The sequence below is a fragment of the Aethalodelphis obliquidens genome, unplaced genomic scaffold (genome assembly GCF_003676395.1).
Source record: "Aethalodelphis obliquidens isolate GAN/ISIS:26980383/991018 unplaced genomic scaffold, ASM367639v1 scaffold4, whole genome shotgun sequence".
Taxonomy (NCBI): Eukaryota; Metazoa; Chordata; class Mammalia; order Artiodactyla; family Delphinidae; genus Aethalodelphis; species Aethalodelphis obliquidens.
The window spans coordinates 26506733-26527203 of NW_020837948.1; the positions used below are offsets into that span (position 1 = coordinate 26506733).

At 37.5% G+C, this 20471-nt stretch overlaps 1 protein-coding gene across 3 annotated transcripts in view; it reads right to left on the minus strand.

Annotated features, from left to right (window-relative positions):
- Positions 1–3653: 3653 nt before the first annotated feature.
- CAMK4 (calcium/calmodulin dependent protein kinase IV) overlaps positions 3654–20471 on the minus strand; it is a 227456-nt gene continuing 210638 nt past the window's right edge. The window contains exons 9-12 of one of the 3 annotated variants that reach the window (XM_027100159.1): positions 19704–19830; positions 15468–15620; positions 14080–14286; positions 3654–6232 (exon numbers count right to left, since the gene is read on the minus strand). In XM_027100159.1, coding sequence (XP_026955960.1) covers positions 6221–6232; positions 14080–14286; positions 15468–15620; positions 19704–19830 — 499 coding nt within the window. In that variant the 3' untranslated portion in view covers positions 3654–6220. Of the gene's footprint in view, positions 6233–13273; positions 14287–15467; positions 15621–19703; positions 19831–20471 lie in introns of those variants that run through there. The other 2 variants (XM_027100154.1, XM_027100161.1) reach the window with 2 other exon arrangements.

Here is a 20471-nt window from a genome sequence, read left to right on the forward strand (position 1 = left end):
TTAGTTTCATACAAGAAAAAAATAATTTATCATAAGTGATACTTCTGCATGACGTATTAGTTTGTATTGATAATCCTTGATTAATCCTTGAAGTTTAACACAATACGCAGCAAAAATAATTATGAGAATTTAGTGTTCTGCAGTTATGTATAATATAAACTGCTAGAGTATTAAAGACAGATTGTTAATGTTAAAAATCTCTTCATTTCACTGTTCATTGAGGCTGGATATATTTGAAACTGTAGATTTCTATATGTAAAATTATCTCCCAATGAAAAAGTCCTTTCTTACTCTCCTCCCTCTTTCTTTCCTAACTGAAGGACATTTTATCAACACTCAAGTTGAATTAAATTAACCTCTTAAGCTAAAAACTCTGTAATGGAGGTTGCCTCTGGAGAAGATAGGAAAACATTGCCCAATTTAAACTCCTAATGTCTATTGAGCTTTTAGGTATGAGTAATTCCCTTTGATGTGGATAAAAGCTTTACCTGTTTATTTAAGAGCACGCTAGCATCCTTAGAATCAGTTGTTAAAATCCAGTTTCTTTTAATTAAGTGGATACTGTAGCTATCCCAAACCTATGCATAAATTAACAGAACCCAGAAAAGCTAGGGGACTTGACCAGGTGTCCATTAGACCCTGTGCTGTATAATTACTTGTCCAGTCTATCTCCCATGCCTTTCTTATTCAAATTCCAGAAGTAGGGGATGGTGGGATCTGAGCTTAGGAGAAACATTAGATTAATCCCAGAGCACAGGAAATTGGAATTATAATTTCTGTATTATTTTGTTGTTTCCAAAGATTTACATGTATGGTTAAATAAAAATTCATCTCTTGCAATTCAATAAGAGCTATACTATATAGAGATTTTATTTTTAAGAAGTTTATATTTCTTTTATGGGCCAATGTGTAAAGCTGGAACCTTCATTAAACTAATGAGAGCATGCATTAATATAATAAAATGTGTATTTATTTAAAAATTTCTATGAAATATATCAGAATAAAATTTCTAGACGCTTGTGTATTGACCATTTATACTAAGTTGCTTTAACCTTATCTGAATTTAAAGTATGTAGTTTAGCTTCCTGAACTCTTACAAAAGAAAAATATAAACTGGAAAATTAAGATTAACAATGCATATGCTAATCCCCTGCCGATGTCTCATATAATATTAGCCACAATACTGCTGAATTTTGATTTGCTGTTATATAGCAAGGATGATGACATATTCTGCTCTTACCACTGTAACGTATAGGTAAGGTTTATTGTATACATTTTTAAATAATTGTACTAACTTGATTAGCAACTGTAGTGACGATTTCCTTTGGAGTTGAAAAAAGGTGGAAGTGATTACAAAGGAACTGTTGATCTATATTATAAGGAAGCAGTTATGGATGCTGTGGGAAATATGCAGTAGAAAATATGACTATTAAGTGGTTTAAACAAATATAGAGTAGGGAATTCCCTGGCGGTCCAGTGGTTAGGACTGATTGAACCTGCTGAGGGTTCAATCCCTGGTCGGGGCACTAAGATCCCATAAGCTGTGCGGTGTGGCCAAACAAACAAACAAACAAAAAACCAAAACCATAAAAACACACAAAAAACAAACCAAATAGGGAGTTATTTTCCTCATTTAATAAAAAATCTGGATGTCGGTAATTATTAGTATTAGCACGTCAGGGCCAGTGTTTCTTCAGTTCTCATCTTTCCCTCAGATATGATAAGGTGACCAGCTAGCCCTGGAAATTACATGTGCATTCAAGTAAAGAAGAAGCAGGGGAAGGCATGGCACTACTCATCCGTCTCTTTTACCAGGAAAGTAAAAGCTTTTCCAGAGCCTCCAATAGCTTTTCTTTCTAGTAGTCTGGGTCACGTGACTACCACTAGCTGGGAAGGCAAGTATTTCCAGCCTCTTGGAGAAAGGGTTGGTAATGACTCTGGCTAGCCAATCATAGCATCTCTCAGTGGGTCACCTCTGGAAAGTGTGTATAGAGCTCCTTTAAATGTCAACAGGAAAATGATAGACTCACAAAACAGAAATGAAAATAGCAAAGTAGTCCTTCACTCCTCCATGAAACATTGATTGGGCCGCTTCTGTATGGCAGATTCTACATAGCTGTCCGTCATTGAGGTAATGAGGTGATGGAGCTCCTCGGAAGGTTGTTAATTAATGGTTGGTGTCACATGGCATCCGATGTGAATGACTTATGTCTATAGTACACCATTTCTACTCCTCTGGAGCAAAGGGTCCACTATGGATGAAGACTTCTAGACCAGGAGATGACAGAAAATTGCTGGAAAACATGAAATGCAAATGTATCCCAGGAGATAGAGGGTGGATCCATGTTACTTGTGTTAGCTGTACAGGTGATTAGTGGGGTGTAGTATTCTGCTAATAAAAATTATGGGGGAAGCATAGTGTACAAATACCAAAACTGGCTTTTTACTCATTATTTGGATGGTACTGTTCTTTTTCAGGAGCTTTACCTTCCTTCTTAGGTTTTGCTTTAGTGACATTCCTCAAGTACAAGCAGCTGGCTTTTTATTAAAAGAAGTATTCCAGAGACTGTGCAAAACCAGGTTGAAATAAAAAGATGTTTCATATAGTCAAAAATGGACTTGTAGATGGGAGAGGTTTTTGTTTTCCTCTAGCATTTCCCTCAATTCAGAAGTCATTGTTTAGGTGAGGATTTTGGACCTAGTAGTAGTTAGTAGCCAGCTGCAATTCTGAGAGTGAACCTCACTGACATATTATGCCTTCCCCCCAATATTTCACACAAATGTTTGCTAATTGGGTGGCCAAGCTCAAGAAAGACTTTTAGTTCTTTTTACAACTATTGTTGCTAACAATCAGCTTCTTAGGAGGGAACATAAAGGTTTTTCCCTTTCATTCTCAGGTCCTGAAGGTTTGAAAGCATCATAATGAAGGGACCACTGAATATCATTTGGCCCGACAATTCCACATTAGGATTATTTCCTTAGGATAGATTTCCCCAAACTCAGAAAAAAGCTTTATGTAGTGTTAACTGAGAAAAGAAAAAGAATTGAGAATGGATTATTATGCAGCTATCAAAATTGTTTCTGAAGATTATACAAAAAATGCCTGCTTTAGTGGTAGGTTGACATAAAAAAGTTACAATATGATTAAAGTCTGTAAGAAAAAAATAAACTAGTGCAAGATTTTAAAAAAGACAGTGCTTGTCTTTGGAAGGCGTTCTTATGGTAATCTACTTTTCTGTATTTTCATATTTTTATAATGAAAATAAATTTTTATATGAATCGCTGGATTGACTTTGTATCCAGTGAATTGACTTCTCAGTCGTGAGAGCACTGGACTAGGAGATGGGCAACCCAGATCTCTTCTCAGCCACTAACTGCGATCTTAGATAAGTCATTACCTCTCTGGGTGTTACTTCTCTTTAATAAGATGAGCTTGTTGGGTTAAATGATTACTAAGATCCCCTTTTAACTTTATGATTTTATGACATCACTGTATAATATTAAAAATGCTGTGAAACCCAAAGTGTAATGTTGCCTGAGAGAATGGAAAAACAATCAAGAAATGCTTCGACTTCATATTTCAGATATAAGGAAAATGTCCATTGTGTCACTCTTGAATTGTGCTAACATTTCAAATCACGGAATGCAAAGTATTGGTGGGCTCTTAGATGATTTATTATCATATCATACATGCAGATTGCTTTACAAGTTTCCCAGCAGTAAGGTGTATGCTTCTTTTGGCATGCTCTGACAAATCTGAATGAACTTACACAAAGCAACATTGGCCCTCACTAAGGTCAATTTCAGCAGTCTCCCAACATCCATTTTGCCTCATGTCACATATTCTTCCGTTATGTTCCTGGGAAACACCAAAAAATGAGCATGTTTACTCATTTACTTGGGCTGTCTAACCTGAGTCCAAGAAGAAGCCAGTTGTCTGTGGCTGTCATGTTGTCTGCCCCAGGCTTTGGGCAGCTGAGAGCCAGTGACTCTGATGTGTCCCATATGCTGGAAGCAGTGCCATCGAACAAAACGGTAGCTCAGTCAAAAGCAAACGGGCATGATTTTGATGAATTCTCTGTAAACATTCTCTATATTTACATTTATGGCCAGGTCAGACTTACATGTTTACCTAAAAAATATTGTAATATATCTTTGTATTAAGGAGTCAATAGCACCATTTCGACAGGTTTTAAAAATGAAATGTTCACAGCTCCTTTTCCAGTACTTTTCAATCAGAAATTGGGAAGGCAGCCTATGATCTTGGCGGTGTAAACTGCAGTATTTACACTTTGTCTTTGCCCTCCAGATCCTACATGCAGTTGTTTTTGGCTAATGATTTGCAGTCTAAACTACTGGAGATGTAGGTTTCCTGTATAGAGTGGTATTCCATTATCTAATCCTCCAAGCTGCCGTTGAGCTGCTTATGTCCTTTTAGTCCAGAAAACTTTCGACAACGCAGCAGTACAGATTTCTCCTCTAGGAAAAACTAGAAAAGACATACCAGATACTGTCACCTAAGTCTGAAAACCCTAGTAAGTAGTATTCCTTTCTCAACGCCTGCCAAGTTGTGTTTTCTGTACCCCTACAGTATCTCCACGTCTTAACTCCTCTTCCATCACTCAGATGATGGTCAACCGTTGTCCCTTTCTTCGTTTCATTTGCCCGAATAATATAGCAAGTTACTAATCACAGACATTATCTGAAACAAGCAAAGTGGCAAGACAACTAGAAGTATATATACTGTAATGATTATGTTTTTAAAAGTTTCTTGAAGATGGATGTAAAATACTGCCTGCAATGAGTGATATAAAAAGGAAATTATAGAAAGGTGTATAAAGGGGCAAAAGGGAGAGATGGAGACGAAAGGACTTCACAGGATCGGCTTGAAGTTTGGGGAAGGCAGCTCCGAAGATTTTAAATTTCATTGTCTGAGGCTTAACACAGGTTGTCTTTTGAAGTCTAAACTTTCAGGTATAATTCTATCTTAGATCCTGCGGGAACTGCCCTTTCAGGTCAGATAATTTAAAAGGTTAAAATAACTGTGAAAGAAGTAACCTTGACGTGGCCTCCATTGGCAAAGCTTTAGCAAGTAGTTAGGTGATTTTCTAGTCACCGGGAGTTATTCGGATACTGGAGTTTTGCCAAAGTTACTCAAATAATCACTATCTTCTTTTACTCTGCTTTGTCAGTGGAGATCTCGCCAGTGCAGTTTTTGCTTTTAGTGACTGAAGCTTTATTTCAACTGGTGACTTGCAAAAATGTCTTTGATGTGTTGGGTGATTTTTATTCTGTTGGGGGACACACCAGATTAGCCACGTATGTAGGAGATCACAGAGGGCTACATGCTCTGAGGAAATGCTGCACAAATGTCTACCCAGAGTAAGAAAGGGGTGAAGAAGTCTAATTCAACTTTGCACAAGATCTGATACTCTTATGCAGACTTAGCAACACTTCCCTGCAGATTTCAGTCTTTCACACCCAGCATTGTTCCTTCAACACATTCCTCCACTCTGCAGATTTCTCAGCCAAATGTTCTGCCTTCCTCCTCCCTACCTGCAAAGGTTCTCCCCATCCTTTATATTTAGCTAATATTCCCAGGAAGCTCCCCTTGATCATTCCAAGCAAAGGGGAACTTTTCCTGCTTTCCATCCCTGGAGGGCTTACTGCCTGCCAAGATTTAGCACAGGCTATATGTACACTTGTTTTTTCTCTCCAACGACAAAGCTCAATCCTAGAGGGTAGCATGGGTTTAATTCAACTCTGACTCTTTCATTGTACGTAATTGTTTTTCAATGAAAGTTTACTGAGAAAATGGGTCCCTGGCGTGCGCTGCTCCTAGAAAGCTTCAGAATCACCAAATCATCTCCTTAAAGTGTGCTTGCGATGTAGGCCTAATATTCCCTAAACTACACTGTTTAGTTTTTTATTCTGGGAGGAAAATTAGCTACTGGCTTTGGTTTACTCATTTCTAAGGGAAGCTGGTGACCCAGATATTGAGAGAATTTTAAAATGATAAGTTTAGTCCGTTAACAACTGCTTTCAAACTCTGAGCAATCAAGAAAAATGGGTAGGTGGGAATGTGGAATCCTCATCTACATTTTACCTTTTCCCTCTTCCATTCCGGTAAAGTCTCCCTCCTACTCACATCAACCATGAGGAGCAGGCAGACGATTCATCTCTTTTTTTCCTGAGTTCTATAGTGTATCCAGTGGCTACATCATATTGATTGCTGCAACAGTTTAAAGAAAACAATATATTATTTAATTAGAGTCATGATATAATTTTAGCTTTTCCTAATAATAAGCTGATAATAGGTTTTCTACTCAATATCTCACTTGTAACCTTTTGGCTATAGATGTTCAAAGTCAAACACAAAGGTCATGCATGCCTACATTCTCAATATCTGGGCCACCTGCTTCCCTTAAGGCAAATATTGTGGAATGAATAACTTCTCTGTGACAGAAATAGACTAAGAAAAGGGCCCCTCTTGGATTTCTAAATATGTAAGAAAAGGAAAGGAAAGCATTTGCTCGAGGCCTTCTCTTTCCGAAGAAGTGAAATATATAACACTCAGAAAAACACAGGGATTGGAAAGTAGCTTTCTTACATTAAAAAGTTGGCTATTTGCCTATTTCCTGAGCTATTGATAAGCAAGTTATTGTCATAGAATGCCACATAATAAAGCATGTTATTTCCTAAAAATGATTAAATGAAAATCCAATTGGTATTAATTACTTGAAAATATTCTAAAGGATTCAGAACCAAAGGGGGCTCTCATTTCTTGGCTAAGTAACAGCTGCAGATTGACTTAAATGGGGGGAATACAAAATGTCATTTACATGATTTTAAATAAAAGGATCAAATTTCTAAAACGTGCTTGATGTGCTAGAAATCTTTCTAATTCCTCTCTCTGAAACAAGTCAATTCGTACTCTAAACTTTTCTTTTCAGGAATGATGCAATTTTGAATTTTTAGTTCTGTAGGGAAATTTTACTGTTAAGTTGTACTTCCAGCAAAATTATTGTTGAGACCATCTGCACAGAAACAAACCTCTCCTAACTTCCTAAGAAGCAAATGGGATAAGAACCCTAAGCTAAGGAGAAGAAATCTGGAGTATGGGAATCTGTATTCCTAGACGTTACCAAAGAGGCAGGGTGCCATGAAAAACCAGGGTCATCAATTATTTTCTGTAAAAGGCCAGATAAACATTTTAGGCTTTTCTGGGCCATACAGTCTCTGTTGAAACTACTCCACTCTGTCCTAGTAGCATGAAAGCAGCCATAGCCAATGTATAAATAAATGAGCATGGTCGTGTTCTGATAAAACTTTATAAAACAGCGCTCTGATGGATTTGGTCCGTGACCCATAGTTTGCCTGACTCTTGAAAACTGATCTTTGGAGATTTAACTTTATTTCCTTGGGTAGTTATGTGGAAATTACTTTTTAAAAATGCACTTGTAAATTTTATGTGTCTATCACAAAGACCATAGATAAAAGAATGATTGTCATTCAAATAAGAAAGAGTATAAACGTTAGCCCCTAACTTGTTTACTAATAATCCCTTTTGTCTGTCACCTGTCTGCTGTTCCCACTCAGTAAACTCAGAGGACATTTTAACATGTCAAGGGAAACACACAGCAACATCAGTCAGACGTGGAATGCACTACTACTATTATGTTGTTTGGACCTAACTACTTAAAAAATGGGCATGTTAGGTAATTCTTTTGGCTTGGTAGGTGGGGGTCATGAAAATATTACTGAAATTAAGGGTGCATGAATATAAACATTTTGGGAACTTCTGAAATAATAATCTTGACAATAAAACTCATACTCATGAATATGCTATTTGTATGCTACTGTATATTAGCTACATGATAGGCTATAAAAATAGGTCAAGTTAAAAGGAGGCAGTTATGAGATGACAGTTGTCACTTTATAGTCATTCTTACTTGTATCCTTTACAAACCAGATTAACTACCATACATGTATCAAGGAAAGGACAAACTTAGTAAATTTTTATCATCCACAACTGATTGTCAGAGTGAGAGAGTGCTTAGGGAAAACAACAGCTTTCAAAAATTCTAATATGAAGCCTATTATATTTGAGTAGCCCAAAATAATCTTTTAAATGGAAAATAAATATATAATCTGACTGAAGATTAACTGTCTGTCATTTTTAACACACTGAATCACAGAAAAGGCTACACAGATATAAATATTCCACATCCATGGGTATTCCAGGCCAGGCCAGTTTTCAAAATGTGCTGAAAGCAACTAGTTAAGAAGAACAGTATGATTTTGCTGTCTTAGCATTGCTGTTTAGAGTTTCAGACTAAATTCTGGGCCACCGAAGACTCCATATTTCTTTGACCAGTCTGGGATACTCTTTCCAGGATTTTAGAGGACTTCAAAATTCGAGAGGGCAGCTTGATGGCCATAGGGATGGAAGAAAACATTGATCTGGGATAAGTGGTAGCAAACCAAGTCATGGGAAGAGCAAATGATTGGTGAAATCTCATTTTCCATTACTGACTAATGGCACTGTACCAATATTCAAACAGTATCACTGGAAGAGGTGTTTCCCATTTGGCTCATTTGAGCTCAACCAAGACAGATGCCTTGAATCTTCACTAGAGCAATGTCTGATTCCTGTCAAGGACTCACATGGTCCACTCTCATGGCAAGGCTTCCTCCTTGTCCTAGGTAGACCTCTGGGCCAGGTGACAGAGAAAAGACTGAATCTTGAAGGAAGTTAAAATCACACAATCAAAGCCTCTAGAGTACACCACAGAGAGTGTGTGAAAATTAGAATTTTAAACAAGCAAACATAAATTAGTCAAGTTTGTTATTGCTCTCCAAGAAAAGTATATAAATGGTTGGGCTATGTGAGCTGAGACTATATTATCCGATCTCAGGTGATATTTGAAAGTAATGATGACAAAAACTGGCCCTTAACAGATCAGGATATAGAAAGAAGAAATGCTGAGCTTGGTTACTATGGGTGGATAGCTGATCTCTCTCCAGTGATCTTTTAGGTTCTTTTTCTATTTGTCAAGGAGCCAGAAACTCACCCTGAGTTGTGCCAGGGGAAGAAAAGAACTTTGAAAAAGTTTTATAGAAAATTATTGGTTACATTTCTGCTTAACATATGGTTATGAATATTATACCAATATTGAGATTATATGTGCATAAATGTTAAAAAAAAAAACAGTGAAGACACACATAGAGTCTAACCAGTAAGCAGTATTTAACCAGTAAATGCTCAAATGTTAGCAACGACCTTGATCAGAGACATATCAGTGCTGAACATTAAGGAAATTTAAATAAGACCTAATAGGCAGTAATTACAAGGATATTACAAATCCTATTATATAAGTAGATGTCGGAAAAGTTTGCACCAGCTAAAGTAGACCTAGATAACCAGACTGAATACTCTGCAATGACAAGTAAATTACATAATGGCACTGTAATTATGTAATTGACTCTTCTCAGTATATTTGTGTCAATTTATGTGGAGTCAGCCTCATCAAGAAAAACCTAGTGCTGATTCACTTTTTTGACTTGTTTTTGCATTTGCTTTGCAAAGACAATCCTAAAACAGAATAAATGATTTACTGATTTTATCCTTTGCCTTTTTTGGCATTTACTTCTTTTATTTTCCGATTTGAAATGCAACTAGATGCTTCTGTGAAACAACTGAATTATGAAACAAAATGGCTTTCTCTAAATTTTCAGTCTATAGGCAATCTTCAAGCAGTTACCTTTCATGTGAAACTGGAAACAGGGATTGCTAAACATTCTAAATTACAAAATATGTTTAAAATACTATGTAATTGAGGTCACAGTAAAAGGCAAACTGTTCTTTTCTTTTAAAGTCTGCCACTAAAAATGGCTATAGTACCTTGAGGATTATTCTAAAATAGCAATATGTAAGAAAATTCCAAAAAGTCTTTTGAATCCATGTGTAATGGCAGAGTTGATTAAACTCTTCTAAGGAAATATAAAAAATGCCAGCGGATGGTCATATTCTCATTTTAGGGATAACTGGGGTGATATCATCCTCATCATACAGTCTTTATCATGCAAATTTGGTATATTTCAGAAGATTTCTATAAAAATTATTGCCTGCAATACAAGGATGGTGTCCAGCCTTGTTGGTGGCCAGGCCTACGAAATCCCACTAAGATTCTGTGTGCAGCCCTTCCTGAATGAGGACACATGGTTCGCCCACAGAAGATTTTGGTATGTGAGAACACGATTGACTTCATGGCAGTACTCAGGAGACGCTAGCCTGTAGTCAAGATTCCAGGGCCCAAGAGAGGAACTATAGCCAACGGACAACTTGCCAATGCCCAGGAAAGTTCTCTAACAGTCATGCTGGGAAACACTTCTCCTCTGAAGCACATGAATAGGTAGACGTGGCCAACAGAGTTTTTACTCATTTCAGTCTATGACATTTCTGAAACATTTTCTTTTTGGCCTCCTACCAACTCATCAGTGTGGAAAACTGAGGCAGCTCAAATCTAAGCATAGAAATTTGTCTGTCATTTTGCTTTGAAAGTGCTCTAGACCAGCGCTCTTCTAGTACCACTGTAGCCACTAGTCACATGTGGCTGTTGAGCACTTGATGTACTAAAGGTGTAACATAATCCTTCTTTTGAAAACTTAGTACAAAAATAAAAAATTTAAAAGGTCTTGTTAATTTTTCATATTGATTATGTATTGGAATAATAGTATGGATATATTGGATTAAAATATAGTTAATTTTACCAGCTTTTTTTTTCTTTTTAAAATGTGGCTAGGAGAAAATTTAAAATTACATATGTGGTTTGTATCATCTATATTAGGCAGCACTTGGTCTAGACAATAACTTCTACAACCATATTATTCTAATTTCTACCTTATTTATGTGTTCATGGGACAAATGAGCTCTTACGGTTTGAGAAAAACCACTGGGATTCCAATTAGACTTTTTAAATGGGAGAAATAATTCAAGATTGTCCTTCTCTATGGCAAAATAGTCTCATTTATGCTATGTATCTGAACTTATCTGAGAACAAAAATCAATAATGTAATAACTGTCATCTCTAAAATGCAAAATGTATTGTTTGCTGAAATTCCTTTAATTATTTGCTTTGTGACTATAGTGTCAATTAAAGGAAACATTATGAAATAGTTCATCAAATTAAGGTTCTATCTGCATTAGTCTATTATTATAAATAAGTAATCTTTGAGATAGATAATATATCCATTTTAACAAGCAATATAAATGTTTACTGTTTTTTCAAAAATGTTAATTTAACTATCCTAACTTAAATAGCATCTCTGTGAAATCCTAGGTTGAATCATTTGGCTGAAATGCCCGATTTTTGTGAAGCTTTGACTTGTTTTCCACTGAAATGACTAACTCAGTCACTTAGGCATTATCAGGACTTAATCTTTAACATACAAGTCAAAATTTACAACTCCTGCTGATTTTTAGAGAGTGCAATTTACGGGTTAAAAAAGAGGAAATTACGCTCACACCCTCACAGGGAATAGGCATGTGTACTCATTTAAATGGGTAAATTCTTAAGTACACACTGGCCTTGGCATTTGCAGTGCTCTTCACACTACACAGTCCGCAGGTCCAACCACTGCAGTCAGCCCTGAATGTTGGGATGATATAACCACTGCCCTTGGAACAATATGGAAGTGGGCTGGGAGGGACAATGTGTTCTCATGTTCCTATTAGTATTGCCACTTTCCATTAAGATTCCTTTCCCTCTCTTCTTCCCTTTTCCAATATATGGGACAGTTACCATATATGCCTCACAATATACACCTGTTAAGTCTCTTTGGAAAAGTATACCAGGCAATTGGTATTTTAAAATAGAAATCTTAATGCTTAGGGAAGAAGGCATTCTTAAAGTTTGAAACTAGTGAGCCCCTTATAATAGCTAAAATGGAAATTCTGAGAGAATAAAGAAGGAGGGAAACAGAAGAGAAGATAAGTACTCTCTACTAATTAATAAAGATAAAATGAAACAAAAAATCTTTCTCTGTGTCCAGATGATGTGCCCTTAAGGGCTTTTTCCTCCACCTCAGTGATCTGTCAGGCTCCTATATTATGGAAGACAAGAAGTTCTACCTTATTTTCTTCTCATGAGAACAGTGGTAAAGGAAGATCTGCACTTGGAAAGCAGAATGTCTCCTAGGTCGAATAGTCCCCAGAAACCAGAGGTTTAATTTAATTTTCTAATTTAATATTTCTGAGGAAGAGCCCAAAAAATTTAAGATCTCTATTTTTGAGGAGGATTTTTATGTGATAGTCATTTTTATCCATAATTTTGGCCTGAAAATAATCCTTTTTTAAAATTAAGGAAACCTACTAAAATATGCTGCATAATTAATTTGATAAAAATGTTCATTTAAGCTCAAGCTAGAAATAAATCTGAGGTATTTGGAATTTAACTGTGATTTTTACAAGGGAAAAGTGTTTATATGAAAACCAAAGAAAAATGTTTTGAAAAAAATCATGGTAATGTATTAGGTCTAATGTTACAGCTTCTCAAGAGTCTGATTTGAAATCAGTGTTTTTTTCATTGTTTGTTTTTGTTTACTAAAGTAAATTAAAAGCTGCATTGTCCTACATTTCTGGACATGGAAACTTTCAAAAATACATTGTAAATTATGGGTGCTTCCATTCCAAGTATGAGAAAAAGATATACTAGCTTTTCAGAAATATCTTTAGTCCATAAGCCGTATATCTAAATAACCATCAGTTGAAGGAAAAAAAGGACTTTTATAAAAACAAAGGTTTCCTTACTATACTAAAGTCAATAATGGATGATCTTACAATGGGATATTATTCCCACTCTATTCAGACATTTTGGCACCAGCCTTTGGTGTAGACTTTTCTAAATATCTGAACCTTGGTTAAGTATAGAGTTTATCCATAAAAGTGTTCCTATCTTTAAAATTGTACAAGCTTGTGAATAAATTCAATTTTATCTGAAAACTGACAAGGAGTCAGTCTTTATTAGTCTAAGTCCCAGTCTTATCTCCTTTTCTTCACTAAATTTCTTTATTCCACCCCTAAGTGTTGTCCATCAGAAGGACTTCTTGTTAGAGAGCAGGTGAAGGAAAGAATAAATTCCTCAGCGTGAGTCTGTGAAATAATTTTTTTAGGACCGTAAAATGGCAGGAATTTGTAATAGAATGTTTTTGGTTATTAGTAATATGGTGTGTATAAATAAAGACAAGATAAAAAAACATTCTGCACACAAGCTTTAGGGGCATATGGTTTCATAGCCCTTAAAGCATGCTTCAGTTTCTTACCATTATAAGTGGATTTTTTTTTTTTTTGCACATACCATACAACTATAACCTAACCATCTTCTTGTAAACAGTTTGAACACATTACTGAAAAGACTGTGAATGTCATGGGAATACATCTTATAGCTCTACCTAGTATTAGCTGGGCAACAGTCCTTGTAAAGAAATCCAAAGGGTGTAGGCTGGCTAGGTTTTCAAAGCAAAACCAATTTGTTACTATTTACTTCAAATGTGTGCTACTGGTCCCTGAAAATGTATGTTTTTAAATGTTATGTTGTGTTTACTTGCAATTTCAAATTTAATTCATCAGTAGGTATTTGGTATCCATTACATACCATAGAAGACACTATTTTTTCATAAAGCAGTCACATGCATTGAAGTTAGGATTACCAACTGATATATATGTATTTTTTTGCACCTTAAAAACAGAATCACTATAGTGCATATCATGCTTCCCCACCTTCCTTGCTGAAGGACAAAATGCATAAAGTGCCAGGATTTGGCTCCCAGATGGAAGGAAGCCATTTAGTACTCTGGCAGGATCACATCATTCTGCTGAGCTCCAAATTCCAGAGCAGGGTTTTCTTGCCCTTCTTTGGGGGCTGCTGCTTCCTCAACAGTCTTCAGCTTTTCCTCCACTAGGCCCTCCTCTATTTCTGGGTCAGCCTCCTTTATCCCATCCTCTAATGCCTCGGGCACTATCTTGGTGGCCTCAGCAGCATTTATTTCAGCATCTTTAACTTTCTCTATGGCCTGCACCTTCATCAGCTCAGCCTCTGCCCCCTCAACTGCCACTTGGGCCCCATCTCCTTGAATTTTCACTCCTTCCGGAATAGCTTTGACATCTTCATTGCCATCTTGTGTTGGAGATGGCTCTCGGCTGGCCTTCTGGCTCTCCTGGATGCTGCCATGGCTGCTGCTGGCGCTTCCCAACCGGGAAGAGGCCACCACGGCCTTTACTGCTGCCTGATTGGAAACAGAAAAGTGTCAGGTGTTACTTTCACTTAAAATCCCAAATCAGAGCTCAATTTCAATTTTGCGTTTAGGGAGTTTGTTATTATATGTTAGTGTTTAATCTTTGAAAGTATATTATTCCAAGATTGTCTAATGAAAACTTGTTTGGAGAATGAACAGCAAAATATGTTTAATCTCAAATTAGCGTATTTAATCATCTGGACAACCAAAAACCTGAGTAAATGCATTTTCCCATGGATTACCAATATTCAAAAATTTTAGATTGTGTTTCCCAAAGTATTTGTTTCATGGGACACTAGTTCCATGGATGTTTTAGGCACTATCTAGATAAAAGAGTTCCACAGTCAACTTTGTTTGAGAAATCCTGGGTTAAGTCAAGGTTGTTTAATGTAGTATATTTCAAATTAATATGACCATGGAACCCTTCAGGTTTATTTAGTCTGTATTAGCCTGTAAGCGATTGCTGAATAGAACACTGTTTTTGACCCCCAGCTGTTCTCTGAGATCCCCTGTATGTATAGCTAGTCCTAAATACCATTAAGTAAGAGAAAAGCACCTAATTTCTATTCCATATACATTCTATAAAAAGAGATATGTTTTGGTAGATAATTTTCCCTATCACTTGAATTATTTTAATTTTTACCAAGTATAACTATTTGCTTATGTACTAAAACATAGTTTTAAAAATTTTTTTCCCAATCTTTCCATATTCAGAAAGTAGACAACTTTCTGAGTAAATGTTTCCTGAACAATGCTGTTCAAGCAGTTCAGCCTTAATTAAATGAGAAGCAATGATAATGGATTTGTTTGGTGAGTAAAGCTCAACATACAACACATTTCCCTTTATTAACAATGAATTCTGGGAATTCCCTGGCAGTCCAGTGGTTAAGACTCAGCGCTTTCACTAAGATCCCACAAGCTGAGTGGCACGGTGCCCCCCACTCCAAAACAACCCAAAAAACAAAATAACCCACAATGAATTCTTATGAGAGGATAACAGAACTACAATTGGCTTTATACCAGCACTGTTGGGATTTCAAAGCAGGATTTTTCCTGGTACCACAGGAGATGAATAATAGTATTAGATAAATAATAGTGGAATTATCTTTGATCATCAAGATATGAGAGAAATCTTTTTTTTTTTTAAATAAAACAAATAAATGCCATCTAACCTTGAGCTTGCGCCGGGCATTGAATTCTTGGAGCTTCTTTTGAGCTGTATCCATGTGTACAAAATTGGCTGCTTTACCTGTGACCCACGGGTGCTGGAGGGCTTGGAAGGTAGTCAGCCTTTTCTTAGGATCCAACACAATTAATTTTCTGACCTGAAATGATAAAGAGCCATAGTCTTCTTAGGGAGATTTTTACGGTGACCTGGGCTTGCCCCTCAGCTCGTGAACTTCTAGGTCTTATTTAATTTCCTTGGCAGTACACTAAATATACATTAAACAATTTTTTTAAGTCCCCAGAGGTTACTGTAGAGACGGCTTCAGGTGGCAGTAGCTGAGGAATCTGAGAGTGGTGTGCATAGGCTACCTGAGAGCCCAAACTGGTGGACAGCTTGCCCACGGAGGTCAAAGAAACAAGTCCTGCCTTGCCTGTAGACTGGAAGTTCTTTGTTTTTGTTACGCGGGCCTCTCACTGTTGTGGCCTCTCCCGTTGCGGAGCACAGGCTCCGGACGCGCAGGCTCAGCGGCCATGGCTCACGGGCCCAGCCGCTCCGCGGCATGTGGGATCTTCCCGGACCGGGGCACGAACCCGTGTCCCCTGCATCGGCAGGCGGACTCTCAACCACTGCGCCACCAGGGAAGCCCTAGACTGGAAGTTCTTTGAATGAGAACCAGCATCTGAATAATTCTCGGCCGTACTTCACATCACTTAGAATTCAGAGCTTAAAATACACATCAATGGAGACGGGCATCGTTCATGCATCCATCATTCTTTCTATGGGAATTGAATGGCAAACAATAGGGGCAGTATCATAGCCCTTATGATTATACCATGAGTCTATCATGAAGTTAATAGCTCTCTAATCCCTTGAGGGTACTTGAAGGAATAAGCCAAGAGCTGGGGTAAAAGCCTATTTAGAATCAAAGTAAAGGTGTCAGTAGCTTGTGGGTATGATTTGTTTACAGGACTGAATTCAAACCAATGGTAGCCTGTTCTGGGAGGTTTACCCCTGCTTGTGAGGATGAGCAGACAATAAATTGCCAGGAAGATCAACAACCAAAATAATCCCCAGCCCTAGGCTCAGAAGGGGTGACCTGGAATGAGGCAGAGACTATTTGGAGTCAGGAAGCATGTTCAAGTCCTAACTACTTTTGTGACCTTAGACAAAGACCACATGTGAATTGGGTGACTATGGACACCCTCCTGGGCCCTTTCTTACATGACCTCATTTCCACCCTAATTCCTTTGTATCAATAAATACATTCTTATAGACATATAACATTTAAAAAAAAACCCCAAAACTCATGTAACCCTGTCCATAACCTTATCAATTAGTAACTATTAGCTCCAATTCATAAATGAGGGATGGAAGGAAGCTCAGAAAGATTTAGTGACTTGTGTAAGGTCAGACAACTCATAACTGGTGGCGGCTATACTCAAACTTGGGTCTTAGAGTTTGTCTCATGGCCACTACACCATAGTGCCTCCAAGGTTGTCAGCCTCTCTGGGTTTCAGTCTGCCAATATGTAAAATGAGGGGCTTTGGATGATTTAAGGCATAAAGTCTTTTCTAACTCTAATAACCTAAGAACTGAACACAGGCTAACAAAATCAGGCAGCTAGTCACATGAAGAATGAATATCCGGTTCTCCTTTCACTTCCTTTTTGTAGCATTTGCAAAGAAATGTGTGTGGGGGGTAGACACTGAATTTGTAAAGGGCAGAGACGTGAGACTGCTTAGTCTTAAAATCAGAGAGGGGGTGGAGGGAGATAAAGATAATTAAGAAAAAGAATGCACAGTAGTAATACGAATTTGATAGTAGTCAGAGCTATCATCTGTTGAACATATATACTAATAATTTTATGTCAATGATACCTAATCCTTACACCATCCCTGACAGATATTTCCCTCTCATTTTCTAATCATCCGTTTCCTCTTATCATTACCATCCTCCTCCTCATGAAAATACAAAGAATTTACTGAAAGCCAGTATGTACCAAAATTTTATATATGTCATCATTAATCTTTACATTTGAAGATACTGATGCACTGAATTATTAAGAAACTTGCTGAAGATTAGAGAGATCCAGTGACCTTGTCAGGATTCTAACCCAAAGCCTTGCCATTATCCTACGGTTCCTCTTAATAGCCCAACTCCCCACTCATTGGCACCATAGCCTCTGCTCATGACAGAACAGATGCAGGTTTTGCTAATAAGTACACATTATGAGGCTCAATGATTGCTTTAGTTCTCAAGTTTTATAAATTTATTAACCAACAGGAGGTCTAGCTGAATGAAGGAACATCACAGTTAACCCTCTTATCCATTTAATTTTTATGAGGGATAAAAAGAAATGGAAGGAAGACTAAATAATGGGGTTATTATTGAGTTAGTTGGTGGTGATTACTTAGTATGTATTATATCCCTTAATTCTTCTAAAGACCTAGAGATAGGTACTGGTATCATCTCAGAGAAGAAAACTAAAGCACAGAGAGGTTAGGCTAGCCCAAGGTCATATCTGTAAATTATAAAAAGGGGGGTCACTTGAATCCAGGCATGTCAGACTTTAAGAATCCTTGGTCTGTTTCCTGATTCATGGTTTCATTCAACAAATATTTATTGAGCCTGTACTTTATGTCCATATGGTACTAAGATCTGGGCACACATGCTTCACCCTCTCCCAGAGCTTACAATCTAATTAAGGAACACCTTTGAGCAAGTATATAGAAATGATGACCATCATGAAAAAGGAAGTCTAGGGGGCAGAGGAACAAGTGGCAGAAGGAATGAACCAACTGTGAGAAGAATGGCCTGCTGAAGACGAAATCTCCCAGAGAATGCCAAATGGCAGCCAGGGCTTGAAGATTAGGGTTACCCATGTAAAGAGGCGTGTATGTGTACGTAATGGTGGAGAGGAAGGAGGAAAGAACATCACAAAGAAGAAGAAAGAGCAACATACCCAGAGCTACATTGATGAGGGACTGGAAGTCTAGTGCTCTGGAGGAAAGAGAGATCAAGGGAGAGTGATGTGAAGTAAGTGGCACAAGAGAGGGTGACACTTATTTATAAAACCATTCCTCTGGATCCTGTGTGGAGAGTGTACTTGAGAAGAGCACAAGAAGAGGCAAGGAGACCAGATAGGAGGCTGTGGCCGTGAACCAGGAGAGGATGGGGCTTGGACTAGGCAGTTGTAGTGGAGGTGGAGAGAAGTGGATGGATTCAAGAGATGTTTAGGAGTGTGGGCCCTGACATGAGGGAGGAGTTGGGATGACACATTCCCACATCACACACACGGCCTCTCTTTCACAACCATGTTGGAAAATCCGTGACCTGTAGGATATCTGTTTTCATGAAAGAACACAGATGGTAAGGAGGGAAAAGAGCACTGGAAAGGGGTCTGGAAATCTGGATCCTTAGTTCCTAACAATGCCTTTCTGCTGAGAAGCTGTGTGAACTTGGACAGTCATTTCACTTCTCTGGGCTTTAGCAAACTTATCTTTAAAATGCAGGGAAGATTAGATGACTCCTAAGATCCCTTGGAGATCTAACCTTCTGTGATTCAGAAGTTAGCTTTTAGTTATTTCTGCACGATTTCTCTCTAGAGGATTGATGGTAAATGTTTCAATTACACCCTAGTATCCTCTTTATTTTACAACAGGTGGGCCATCTCCCTAGAGGGTATGTGTTTCCTGAATGCAAACAAACTTCAATGTTACCTGAAGTGAGAAGCCAAGTAAAACAAACAAAAAAACCAAACAAAACGTATAGTGTAACTTGTATAATGATAATCAGGCATGATGGGACTTGTGTTACTATCAGGATATTTTAATAAGTTTGAACATTTCAAGAAGCAATGTTGTTTTATTCAAAGTATAACTAATCTAGGTGATAGCAAGCCATTTTAAAACAGAATTCTTCTGTGTAAATTATGTTTGGATTCACTCAGCACAGCTATCTTCATAAGCAAGGTTCTGCATTGACTAGATAGTAAAAACTCATTAATTAATATGCCATAATTTGTGATAATTCAGCTAGAGATGAATCAAATGTATCTTTTTTCATTATCTATAAGGAAAATGCATTAGTGTGCATTGTTTCATTAAAAATACTTTATAATTAAAAAGAAATAAGCTATTAAGAGGGGTTGATTTAAAAAATGGCACTGCCCATTAATTAGATAAAAATGAATGCAAGGGATTTTATTTCATTTTGTTTCACTTTGTTTGGTCACACTTACCAAATCCTTGGCATTTAGAGATACTTCATCCCACCAGGGGGAGATAAAGTAATATTCACAATTCAGAATTCTCCTAAACATGAACTGATCGCCTCTTTCATCATAGAATGGTTCAAATCCACAAAGTCTAGAGGGACAAAAGATAGAGAATAAAATGTCTTTTAAAAGCCTAAGCATATTTCACCAATTTTTTGCAGAAATTCAAGACTGTCCTTTTTCACAGCTTCCTGTTATGAATGTAATCGCTCAGTTTAAGTATGTAATCACCTTCTTACAATTCACTTTTGATTATATAAACACACAGTCATGTCTTCAGGAAGTAAGAATAGACACAAAACCAATTTAAGATTTCTACAAAAAGTTATAATCATATTAATAATTATGACACAAACAACAATAATAATAGCTAACACTATTATAGGCATTATGCTATAGTGCTATTTCCATGGATTTTTTTTGCGGTACGCGGGCCTCTCACTGTTGTGGCCTCTCCCGTTGCACAGCACAGGCTCCGGATGCGCAGGCTCAGCGGCCACGGCTCACGGGCCCAGCCACTCCACGGCATGTGGGATCTTCCCGGACCGGGGCACGAACCCGTGTCCCCTGCATCGGCAGGCAGACTCTCAACCCCTGCGCCACCAGGGAAGCCCTCCATGGATTTTTTCCCACCAGGAATTGAGAAGACAGATTGATTAGAATTCCAATTGATTACAAAACAGAAAAGTTAGGATTTTGAGAATAAAAAGGTTAAAAGGTGGAAAGAAAAGT